The sequence below is a fragment of the Colius striatus genome, chromosome 11, assembly GCF_028858725.1.
Source record: "Colius striatus isolate bColStr4 chromosome 11, bColStr4.1.hap1, whole genome shotgun sequence".
Classification (NCBI taxonomy): domain Eukaryota; kingdom Metazoa; phylum Chordata; class Aves; order Coliiformes; family Coliidae; genus Colius; species Colius striatus.
In genome coordinates, this window is record NC_084769.1 from 12,843,295 (window position 1) to 12,856,070 (window position 12,776).

General features: G+C 44.3%; 1 protein-coding gene across 2 annotated transcripts in view; it reads left to right on the forward strand.

Moving 5' to 3' along the window:
- Positions 1-12,776, forward strand: part of SEMA5B (semaphorin 5B) — a 276,815-nt gene that overhangs the window by 230,777 nt on the left and 33,262 nt on the right. For both annotated transcript variants that reach the window (XM_062005005.1, XM_062005004.1), the window contains exons 14-15: positions 3,672-3,789; positions 9,841-10,022. In XM_062005005.1, the coding sequence (XP_061860989.1) occupies positions 3,672-3,789; positions 9,841-10,022 (300 nt within the window). The remainder of the gene's footprint in view (positions 1-3,671; positions 3,790-9,840; positions 10,023-12,776) is intronic.

Here is a 12,776-nt window from a genome sequence, read left to right on the forward strand (position 1 = left end):
TAAGGAATTGGGAGGAAAAAATATCTTGAATAGGAGATACAAATGGAATTGTTTTTCAGTTGAGTTTTTTCGGTGTATGCCTTTATGCCTCAGATAAGACGTTTATTGTGAATTAAAGGGAATTGCTATTGATAGTAATGCCCTGTCATAATAAACCAAACATCTTAGATATCCATCCAGAGCTATTCTCCCGAGTCCTCACCGAATGCCTAAGGTTAATAGGCAGTCAGAGGGGAACTGAGAGAACAGACCATGTGATATCATCACCATCTCACTTCTACAAGCATCCCACTTTGTGGGATTTCATTAACTAAGTCATTAGCATTATACAGCCAGTGTTAACCTGCTATGCTTGGGTAGTTTTCTGGGATAATGGGTTCCCTCTACCTGTGTGATCTGTGATGGGAGACAGTAGTGTGATCTTGAGGCATTCCCAGCCTGCCACTGAGAAAACCTAAGCAAGGTGTTCCCTGTAGGTGATGTGTGAAATCTGTCCCCACTGAGCCAGTGGTGGAAGTCCCATTGCCTTTGAAACGCCAGTTGCATTATAGCATGTAAACCCCTTTGTATACTTATTTCACAGTATTTGCATAACTGCCTTGCCAGACTTTGGGTCCCACAGCCCGTGTGAGACTTTTCAACGGTATCATAATACCAAATGATATTTACACATAAACATTTCAATTCACTTTGTGTTCTGAGCACGGGGAAACGCTACGGTATCTTTACATTTTCCAAACCGTGATCTGCTGAGAATGACAGCATATTTCTGAAGCATTTTGATCTGTGCATTCATGTATGCACACATATATTTTGTCTTTTGTTGTGTGTTTGCTGATGTGGTTTTATCTTTTAATGATATAAACAGGGATATCTATTCTGAAGATATTGTAGGGATATAAATCTGGGTGGGCTTTGAATTGTTCGCTTCAAGTATTGGCCAGATACATTGTTCTCTCGCAGTAGTGTACGTTGTAATGCTTTTCCTGCTTACAAAAGGGGGGAAAAATGTAGCAAATTGTGTGTAAGTAAATACATTCCTCCTCACCCTTAAGTTTATCGCTGTCAGCTGATATAATAGGTTTCTCACCAGAGTCGAGGCAGACGAGTGGGCTCCGAATCCTGAAGGGAGGCAGACAGCACAGCTATTTTGTTTTTAGATTTCAAATGGTTTTGAGGGCCTGCCATCAGACAGGGAGAAGTCCTGGGCTTTGATGGTTGTTAAATTACAGAGTACGTGTTTTGACAGCCCAGCGGAGGCCAGACTGGGCAGGAATTCATTAAACCTGGGATGCAGAGCGCAGGGACGGTGCAGGGTGGCCGTAGCTCCCCCCCAAACCAGCACTGCACTGGGCTGTTCCCAGGGCCCTGCTTCGTGGCCTTCTGGCACCCTGCAGCTGGGCTACTGCTGGCCCGTCAGCCAGGGGTCAGCGGCGGCAGCAGGGGACGGCGGGCTGTGATTCATGGTGTGCACCGTGAGGGGCCTGTTGCTCTGCTGCCCCCAGCCAAGAGCAGCACATTAGCTACGTGACATACATTATGGTAGTGCCAGCAAAGTGGCCAGTGCCTAACCGGGATATATTGCAGCCTGTGGAGTGGCCGAGGGCTTCAGCACAGAACATATGGAGATTATTTCCTGAATTTATGCAGCACATGTTTTCCTATAAATTAAATTCAGAGAAAATGTGTATCATAATGGGGTGATGCTCACAAAAGCCTTCCCTGTTATGAATTACAATGACCTCTCTCAGCTCGCTGGGTGCCCAGTGAAACGGCTTCATGCAGTTGGAAACAATAGTGTGTACGTGGTGTCAGGGTCTGAGAGCCTCACCACAAGCCTCTCCAACTGAAAGCAGGGGCTTTTTTTTATCCCCACCCCCATCCCTCACTTCATTGCTTATTTATTTATATTCTTCTCTCTAGAAACTGCCCAGTTTCCTCTTGAAGTGCATGGCGAGAGGGTGGGCAGACACCCTGGTGTCTGCTTGATAATTAAATGGGTGCTGTCCTTGCTGAGGGACTGCTGGATAGCAAAGGCAGCTCTGGACCTGGCCCCAGCCCTGCTTCGTGGGTGAGGGTGGTGTGAGTTGCCAGAACACCGGGATGGGGGTCCTTAGCCAGAATAATGAGCAAAGCAGCACGTGTCACTTCTGAGTCGTTGGGCTGAGAATCCCAAGTTTTTTCTTGGCAAATATTTGATGTTCTGTTGCCTGGGGCTGGGACAAAACCATCTTTGCCTTTGCCTTGGGTGTGCTGAAACAGCTGAAGGAAAAATGTAGTCGAGACTGTTGTTGTAACTACCTTCCTAAACCATGAAAGTTATGTTCCTTACAACTCCGTGTGTGAAATGTTTAATAGAGGAAATGTAGGAGCCACCATGTAGGAGCAAACTAAAAACTCATAATTAAAATAGAAATATATACACATGTGCCTGTGTCTGCAACAGATAGGAGTGGGTACCAGACAGCAAAACAATATAGGGTTTGCTTTGGGGCAAATCACTGTGGAGTCAGTACAGGCTGATAGAGTGTTTTCAGCTGTGCTTAAGGGACTTGCTTTTTCATTTATGGCTGATTACAGGCTAATAGGATTTCAAAGATTTCTGGGAGGGAACAGTTCACACCTCATTGCATTTGATTTTTTTTCTGATGTTTCATTCATCATACTGATACCTACCCTTAGAATAAATTTTATTACTCTACTGTTTAGTGTCTGGAACTGAATTTTCCCCCATGGTCCCATGTTGCTAATTGGCAGTTTTCAAATCATTTGGGACTTTTGGAAAGGATCCTATCAGCTTTTAGTGTGATCATTGGAATAAAAAATAGTGTTGAGAATCTTTTTAGGTTTAGTCCTTTCTCCTTTGTCTTACACTAACACATGCATGGTGTGGCTTGCACTGTTATGTTTTCTTAATGAAAATTAGCAATTTGAAAGTGACTCATGGGAACAACCGCTACAGCTGAATTCTATCAGTACAGACTAGTGCTGTGACTGACCTTCTCTGTTTAGTGGCAGTAGTAACCCCAGTTATTTTTCTTTAGCAGCTCACATTGGGAACACACACTTAGCCTGTAAATATGAATTCAGGAGGAAAATGAATACAGCAGTGTTCAAAGCAGCCAAAAGCTTAGGAATAATGTTCTGCTGTGACTTTTCCAAACTGACATCTTGATGTTGGGATTATAAATGAAACCATTGTTCCGGCAAAGGCCAAGACTAATAGAAAGCCTTTATTACTGATCCACTGGCTAATTCTGCTTGTCTAACCCCTTTGGATGGACACAGTGTCAGAAAACATACTCACAGAGGTTGCTTTGTGTGAGATTTGGCCTGCTGAGTGATTATATGGGGCCTCAAAGATATCTCAATGACAAGTGTTCTTTGACTAAAATTTGTAAAGTCATTTTTCTTTCCCTGGGCCTTGGAGAGAGTGAACTGATTTTTAATCTACAGCTTCTATGAGTGATATTTGCTTTGTGTCCTGTCACCCTTCTGTTCAACTGTTCTCCCCTTCCAAGCAGGTAAACCTCTGCTCAGAAGAAATACAATTTCTTCTGCTGAGCCTCGGTGCACTTGACAGCTGTCATATACAAGCACTATACTTGAATGCGTGTCTTTAAAGCTAGATGGTCTTTAAAAGCTTTAATCTTTTCTCATTGCACATGCAGGGAATGCCTAGGAGCCAGAGACCCTTATTGTGGCTGGGATAACAAGCAGAAGCGATGCACCACCATTGAGGACAGCTCCAACATGAGCCTATGGACTCAGAATATTACTGAGTGCCCAGTAAGTGGAAGGAGTGGAAATATTTTATGTATACTGGTGTGAGAGCGTGTACATGTGTGTAGATAGGAGAAGGAAAATGAGTGTGTGACAACTGTCTGATGAGCAGCTGTCAGGAGAGCATGGAGAGCCCAGTGACACACATTAATGTCTGTGCACAGCCTCTTGTTTAGAGCACAGAGACCCTGAATGTATTTGTTTGCTCCAAAAGAAGGATGCCAAAGCAAGCATTCAGTCCTCCTCATGCCCACCCATGCCTTGAGTGAAGATGCTGTTGGGTTACTACGGAGAACCATGTAAGTCCTAGATGAAACGTGAGCTTTGAGGGCTGCTTCACTCACTGTCTGCACCTATTACTTGGCATCCTTGCAGGTCAAGGAAATCAAAGTAGACTGAATATGCTGTACATCCTTGGGCAGCTTTCAGTTAATTTTCTTCTTAGATTCCTGAGCTAGGCCCAGGAGAAAACACTGGTGAAGAAGTGGACTGTTAGGAAGAGGCATCTAGGGAGCAGAAGGAAAACAAGGCATGCATGGATGGTTTACAGAGGGCCAAAAAGATACACTATGTACTAGATTACTAAGGGAAGGGGAGAATATAACCAGGAGAGAGTGTTCAAGAAAGAGAGTATTGGATTCTAACCTCACTTTAGCAGAACAAAGGTCAAATCTCTGTGATATTGCACAGAGATGGTATTCTTTCCTTGCCCTGGTCTCCTTCAGATGAGACAGTTAAAAACCAAAATTTCTCTGCTTTAATCAGTTTGAGTTGGCTCTTCAGCTCCCTTCCCACCCACCCACCTCCTCTGACAACATCCAGTTCCTGGCTGTGGTCCCCAGAAGCTCTCTGGCCAAATGTAATTCCTGCTGCTTGAGACGTACCTGCAAGGTGGCCGGGCAGGAAACCCAGTCTTGTGAAATAAATTGGGAGGGGGAATAAATTCTCATTAATGTCAGTTGTTATTATCTAACGTCAATTAGCATGTTAATACTGCTAAGTCTTAAGTCTGGTAGATAGAGCGAGAGGGCTAGATTGGTTGTATCTTCAGCATGCTATTTCTGTGTGGAAGTGCTGGGATGTTTATTCCCCTTATCTTCCTTACTTCTCAGATATTTTCCCAGGAAATATTAGTCATTACTTCAATCCATCCTCAGCTTGGCAGGCTTAAGTTTTTCACTACTGGATTCTGAGGCTTGTGTGTTTATAACCTTCCTGTGTTGAACTGGGATGCAGTGCTTCTTGATTGCCCGTGCTGTTATCTTGTCCTGCTTAATGCCTGTGTCTGTTGATAGGTGTGTGAGGTGTTAATCCTCTAGTTTGAACATGTCTGCTGTGGTGCACACTGGGGAACGGGCTACCCCAGATCATTGTTTCAAGGTCATAAAAATGCAGTGAGGAATATTCAGAATACTCAGAAGCTCTGGCTGTTCTAGGGATTCTTGTTTTCCATTTGTTTTAGCATTTCTATTGTAGATTGTTTTCATGTAGTTGCCCTCATTCTGGTGCATACATCAGCCGTGTGCTCTTTGGCTGACAGAAGGACAGGCCATTTAAAACCCACATGCCAAGTGCTTTCTTTTTCCTTCTTCTCTACCCCTTGCTGGAATGAATTCACCCCTGGCATGGAGTGGGATAGTACATTTAAGCTCCTACATCAGCAATATCCAAGTATTTCCTTATGTTCAGTTCAGAATAAAGGTTATGGTCAAGAGGCAAGAGTCTAGGACAGCATGTGCAAATGACCACTGGAAAGGTAGGGGAATGCAGTGACTCAATGGCAAATTTCACTCCTGAGAAAGGCCTGTCTGGGAGTTTAGTTGGATGAATTGCTGAGTTAAGAAGTCCTGGCTTTTTTCACTCCATTTTCCTGGGCTGAGCACCAGGCGCTCAGCTGTGCTGGTACAGCTGTATGTGAGATCACACTCAAGTGTGACATGGTGTAGGTTAAAAGTATCCCTCCCAAATAATCTTTTCCTAACCCAGATAATGTCAGCAAGTTCTTCTGCAGCCTAGCCCACAAACAGATGTCCTGGCACAGCTGAGAGATTGGCATGCAGCAACTTTTAAAGACAGAACTGGCATATTGTTGAATTATGTCCTACGAGGGCCAGGTATTTGTGTGAGTCAGCTGCAACACTAACACAACTTGACTGCTGCTCTTGTGCAAACACGCTTGTTCAGAGCTAGTCTGAACATCTTTGTACAGAACTACGCTGCACCCCAGATCCCCTCTCTCCAGTTTTAATATTAAAGGACCTTAGGTAGAGGCTTAATCATATAGTATTAATATAGTACCTTGGGCAATGGTTCATATATGTGATTACCAGGTAACACCCACAACCTCCCAAAGGTTTATTCCTGAGGTTGCAAACATTTTAACACTAAGAAATTATAAGATACAAATTGAACGTGCTATTCCTCTTTTCCCTGTATGTGCTTGTGTCATATCAGGGAGCCCTGAATACATGATTGCATGCTGTTTATTCTTAGACTTGGGAGAAGGAAGTGAGATGCTTTTTCATTTTAGACAAACTGAAAAAAGCCACATCCTATATCACAATATCTTACTGACACCAACGTAAGTCACCATTTGTCTAACAAACTCCATTAGCCAAGCCCATGGGGTCACTGTTGATGGTGGCTGGCAAGTCAGGAACTGAGTATTCACAAATGTACAGTCCTCCTTATCCCAAGACAAATGATGCTCTTCCTTGCAGATTTTCATCCCAATCCCACTCTGTGTGCCTAGGAAACCACTGTGTCAGTCATCTGGCATGTGCTCCATGCTGCCTCATTTTCTTGCTCATCAATGCCAGTCTTCCTACTCCTTTTCGGGAATGTCTAGCAGACTTGTACCCTGCTCTCAATTCACGTGGGCTTAGCAACTGAGAGCTGCAGTGCCCAGAATAATCCAACTCTGGCCCACACTGAAGCATGCTTCATGCACAGAGAAGATTTCAGGTGCCAGGATGAAAATCTACGAGTCTCTGAAAACTGAGATTTTTTCCTCCCTGCCTCCCAAGGGTTTTGTACCCTGGACAGATTTGAATCGTTTGCCATGGTAATTGCGAGAAGGTGTTACAAGGACATAAAGTTCATTTCCTTGCTCTGAATACTGACTTGTTTCAAGGAAAAGGTTGCTACTTGTGGACGTTGTTTTTCCTTAGATTTTATTTTAGAAATGGTTGAAATATTTTGACTGAAACTTTGCAAGAATTTTCAGCTTCTGTCAGACAGCCAACATGGAAACTTGTAGCTGAAGTAATTACAGCTTGGCAAAGTTATAGGCAGTTGATACGTGAATCCTAAGAGGAAGCATAGATGAATGGAAAGAACAAGGCATGTTTCTAGCCTTATCTGTAATATCAGAATAATCACAGAGAATACCTTTGTAGTGGGAGGTAGGAATGGTCAGTCTGAATTTTTAGGTCCTGAGTTGAGCCTTTAGATGGTCTACAGAAGAAACAAAGAGGTGATGCCTTTGGTAGGAGTATGGCAGTGTATAAAGTATGACAACTCTGGCATTGCTGATATTGTCAGGTGAGAGAAGGCTATTTGATCACACGTATTTTTAAAGATGACCTCTCTATCTGATGGGCACCATGTTGACTACAAAAGATTTATCTTGTAAAGTTATTCCTGAAAAAGATCAATGCATAAGGGTTTTTTATCCCACTTCCCAAGTTTGCTCTTTTGAAGATATTTTTATGAATTTAGAGATGGAATAATAATCCATATGTAATTTCTTAAGTATAAAAACTTCCCACTCTCACAACGTGACATGTTTATAAATCTCAGCATTTTGGTTATGGCTGCTTATTTGTTTAATTTTTGGGTTCCTTCCCAGTATCACTTATGAGCCAATAATTATTTGTCAGCTTTTTTTTTTTTCACTTGAAGCCACGGGCCATATCATACCATTGATTTCTGAACACAACTCCCTGCTGGAATCAGCACGGCTTTCTGGCTCAAAAATTAATAGAAATGCTCCAGTACTTGGATTATGACTTTTGTAAGGCAGGAGGAAAAAGGAGATAAAAATCTAGTATTAAATATCTCAAAGTAGTTCTTTTGATTTCCCCTTCTCCCCCCATGGCTTTCAGCAAGCCGACTGTATTGATTTTTGTCTGCGTGCACATTTAAAACAACAAATTCAACAACAACAACAAAATCCAGTGTTCTGTTCTCTGGGCATCTTGCCTTGTAACCTGCTGCCCAGAGCAAATTTTTACGACGACATGATAATCTGCTGCAAACAAAGGTTTACAACAGCTGCTTGAAACCCCCGGACTGCAGCTTGACGAGCGCAGTAACATAGCTAAATTACTTCCATGCCACTGCTGCATATTTTTGATGCTGCTGTAGATGGGTGGAAGGGGAAGATGACAGCCCACCAGAGGTGCATTGTGAGTGTTTAACAGAGTGCCAGACTTGGAGAAAAAGCATAAAACCCCACGTTTCAGAGGATGAGTGTTTGAAAACGCTACTCCCAAGGCTGTGGTTGACTGCCTCTGTGGCTCCGGAGCAGGCTCACAGCCTCTCTGTGCATTGGTTTCCTTTTCTGTAAAGCAGGAGAAATTCTTTCCCTCCAGGGCACCTCAGGGGACTGATCCTGCTGACTGCAGAGCTCAGTGAAGCATGGCACAGTGGTTTGTCAGTGGTAGCTGGCTCAGATTCAGGGTGAGGTCTGTTTGCCAGGGCCCTGGCCTCTTCATCTTTTCACCCTTGGTTGCATGCAACGCCAAGGCCAAGCCCAGTGTTGCGTTTGCCAGTGTTTTTACCAAAGCTGCTGAGCATCCCACCTCAGTTGGGATGAGACACTTGCAGGCAAGCACTGTCTGTGGCATCCCATCTGCGAAGCCTTGCACTTTGGGACATGAGGTGAGAGGGCAGAGGAAGCCACCAGAGGGGAAGCCCTCAGTACCCTCATGATACTGCACTGTGGTGAAGAAACAGCTGTACTCAGAGAGGGCCAGCATGGATGTCTTTCTGCCTTCTGAGGTCAGGGGCAGCTTTCTGGGCATGGTCCTGGAGTTACTGGGTTTTGCAGTAGTGGTGAAGTTTGCACAAGAAGGCAACGGTGGCCAGGGAGCGATCCCAGGAAGAGCAGGAAGCGCTCACCTTCTCAAGTGGACCTTGGCTGTGATGGCCCCAGCAGCTTGCTTACCCTTCCCCATGGCATAGAGCTCACCTAGCAGCACTGCTTAAAATAGGTACAGGGGAGCAAGCTCTGACACCCTGTCTCCTGGAAGGTCTTCACCAGTCCTGGGATGAAATAGTTTTGTTTCTGATGCTTTTGGACTGCCAGGACTATACTATTTTTACTTCTTCATCACAGTGCACAGGAAGCTCAAGCCCCAGCCTGTTCAAGCTGTACAGGCATGAAGTAGGGCAGAGGAAACAGATAGCAACATGATCTGATCTATAAATTGCCTTGAGATTCATTTTTGCTCTTTATCCCATCATATGATTCTCAACATTAATTCTAGTCACTTCCATATCCTCCACCTTCTCTCCTTCATCCAGCCTCACCATTTAGGCTGTGGCTCTGTTTAGAAAGGGAGCCAGTTCTTCCTGTGTGTTTAGATAGGACCAAACTCAGCGAGGCCCCGGTCTCAGCTGGTCACTATGGTTATACAAACACTAACTCAGAAAATACTCTACAGCAACAGTCCCAAGCACTGCAGAGGCAGGAGCATAATGGAGCAGCCGTTGTATCGCCTGGAAGGCTGAAGCTGTGCAGTGTGGGACGAGGGAGCGCACTGGTTTTCTAGCGTGGCAGATGGATGCTTGTGCCTGGTGTAGTGCTGGCTGGGTTGGCTCGGGTGCCTGTGTGCACATGCTAGGTATGCAGGGTGGAATTTGGAGGGTAAATATTGATGCAGCATTGTCTGAAAACAACCCTCTGTTTTGAATCCTGCTCGCAAGCACAGACAGCTCCCATCTAAGCTGCATCCTAATCCCTCCGGCAGCTTTGTTTGGCATTTCTGTTGTGGGACTGTCTCCAGAAATGTAAACTTGCTATTAATGACTATTTTTTTCTTTTAAAACTAGGTGAAAAACCTAACAACAAATGGAAGATTGGGGCCTTGGTCCCCATGGCAACTGTGTGAGCATTCGGATGGGGACAGCACAGGCTCCTGCATGTGTAGGTCACGTTCATGTGACAGCCCACGTCCTCGCTGCGGAGGTCGCGGCTGTGAAGGGGCCAGGATCGAGGTCGCAAATTGCTCAAGGTACCTCAGCATCTTTGTGCTTTTGAGGAGGGAAACAGAAATTGTGCCTCTCCATAGCTTAAGTCTTTCCTTGTGTTTTTGCGACCACATTGTTTTATCCCGACTGAACTGAGGTATGTGAGGTCCAGCTTGAGGTCAGTGAAAAGTGAAGGAGCCCAAGTGTCCTTAGAGAAGGGATTTAAGCCAGAGCTCTTGGAAAATAAGCATCTCAAACTAGTGTCCACATTAACCTTCCCTACACTGTGCCTTGATTTCCCTCAACTGTACAGTGAGTAGTCACCCATTAGAAGGAGGTAAGGCAGAAGTACTTATTAGCCAACTGAACAACAATATGCAAAAAAAATCCCCAATAAGCTCATAATTTTTCAGAGCTTGAATTCCAAAGTTGCATTGCCAAAAGCAAGCAGAGCCCCTTCAGAGCAATGCTTGTAAAGACAGGGCCTAACCTAGTTCAGAGCGAGGCTTGTTTACCTTGTTCTGCGAGTCTGTGAACTGTCTGCTGCACACTGGCTAGGTGAAAGCAACAGATCATTGTCTGGCAGCCTGCAATGCCTGCTGGGGACAGCACTTAAACAACGCTTGTAGCTCAGCCTGTTTGAAGCTCTGCCTTTCCAGGGAAGCCAGAAGCCTGTACTTGAGCACTATGGAAGCTAAATGCCCTCCAGTCAGCTTCCCAAATGTAGCCATGTTGTTTGTGTCCATGTTACCCCACCACCCTCAGACTACATCACGTCATGACTCAAGGAAAACGATGCAATAGTGTAAGCACTACTTAACCAGGGTGGGGCTAGCTAGTATTTCGGTAAATATTGGGCCAATACTGTTTTAATCTACTTTATCTTCTCCATAAACATTCATTCCATTAAGGACAGCTGCCTCTTGACTCATGCCTGGAGATCAGTGCTGGTCTCGGCACCAAAAGTTCAGTAATAGTCATGTTTTAATTGGCATCTCTCCTTCCAGTTGTGGGTTGTGCTGCCCAAAAGGCATTCAGTCATTCCTGCCCCTGTGCTGCCACCTTCCCCAAGCAGGCTTTTTATGCCAGTGGCAAATGGAAAGCTTGCCAGCGGGATGGATTTCTCAGCACTACTCTGACAGCAAAAAGAGGCAGGAACAGCTTCTAAGAAGGGGATGAAAAATAGATTATTCAATCTTAAGACATAGGAAAACAGCATGGTTTGAAAAATAGGGACATCTGGTCATCCTACATCCGCCTCAGCCCTCAAATTTCCTTTAATTGACTTCATATGGCATTGAGATTTCTTTTTGCAAAGAGGGAGCAGGCAGCTTAAAGATGAGTTCTATTAGAAAGCTGAGGATCTGCAAATGGAAGGTGTCTTTATTTCTGTTAAAAATCCTGAAACGCAAATAGATGCTGAGAATTGTTGGGGCTTTTTGAGGATTTTTTAGTAGCAATTACTTTCCTTTTTTTGCTGCAATAACAGCAACCTTCCATTTGAAAGCTTTTCTTTTCACGATTTTGCATACAATCTTTCTTTTGGGTTAAGAAGTAGGGAGGTGGTAGATGGGTTAAAATATGGCAGAACAAGATGGAATAGTAGGATTTTTAGATAAGTGATTTTTCTTGTTCTCTGACCTTGTTTGGGGTGTGAGAGGGGAAGGGAAGGAGGGAGAAGGATGAGAGAACAAGAGGAGGAAGGGAGAAAGATCTAACAGGATTCTGAAATAAAGCTGCCAAGAACAGGCAAGAGTTGATAACAAATACAAAAAGTGTGAAGGGCAATGTGGGTTTTAACTTTCATCCTCTGCCCTGATTGGTGCTATGCCAGAAAATATTTCTTGCCAGCAGTGTTATTAGTTCAGTAAATGCTTTGAAAATTAACATCTGTTTTCAAGCTTAGCTTTCAAGAACCAGTGAGCACCTGAGTTGTTTTTTGACTCGACTTTTCAGAAAGGTTTTTCTTTATAAAAACAAAAAATAAACCATCCCAAAACAAATTAGATTTTTTGGCTTAAGGCAGCGAAGTGTCAAGATTCGGCAGTTCTGTAAGACAGAGCGTTGCCACTGGCTCCATACGAAACAAAACCTGCAGCACAGCAGAGATGAGATACAGTTCCTCCTCTCCTGCTGCCAAATCAGAGGAAGGTGAGCCTTTAATAAATGCAAGGTTTTAAAGATGAAAAGGTTGGCTTCTGTGTGAAGCACGAGGTTGAGCCACCGCACGGCAGCAGCGAGGCAGGAGCCAGCCGCCTGCGCCTGCTCAGAGCTTCCGCCAACGACGTCTCTGTCGCTGAGGTGTGAACTAAAGGGGTTTTACATCACGTTTGCTTCAGGCTGAGTTACCAGCCCTTAGCAGCGATGTGATCACTCAGTAAACCGTGAAACGTCATCCTGCCTCTGATGTCCCGATTGCCTCTGGTTCCTGCAGATTTAAGGTCATGCTACAGTGACGTCTGCAGGTGGCCATGAAAGCTAGGAACAATGATGGTTATTTTTAATGAAATTTGAGATTTCCAGTTAATAGGATTCGGTGCTGAAGGCTTTAGGAAAATGCCAGATATTATGAGGTTTGTGATAAAACCATGGAAGCTGGCAGTGGTACTGCTCTAAGAGATTTAAAGCATCAGCACCTACAGAATTAGCAAAGGGTAGGATTTTTACATCCTTTGGCACAACTGGCATTCATGAGCTTCAAAACCTGCACTCTTTGCGCAGAAAGTCCAGGAGATACAACTTTTGGATCAGGTATTGGCTCAGAAAAGCGGGGTTATGAGACGTGGGAGAATAGTCAG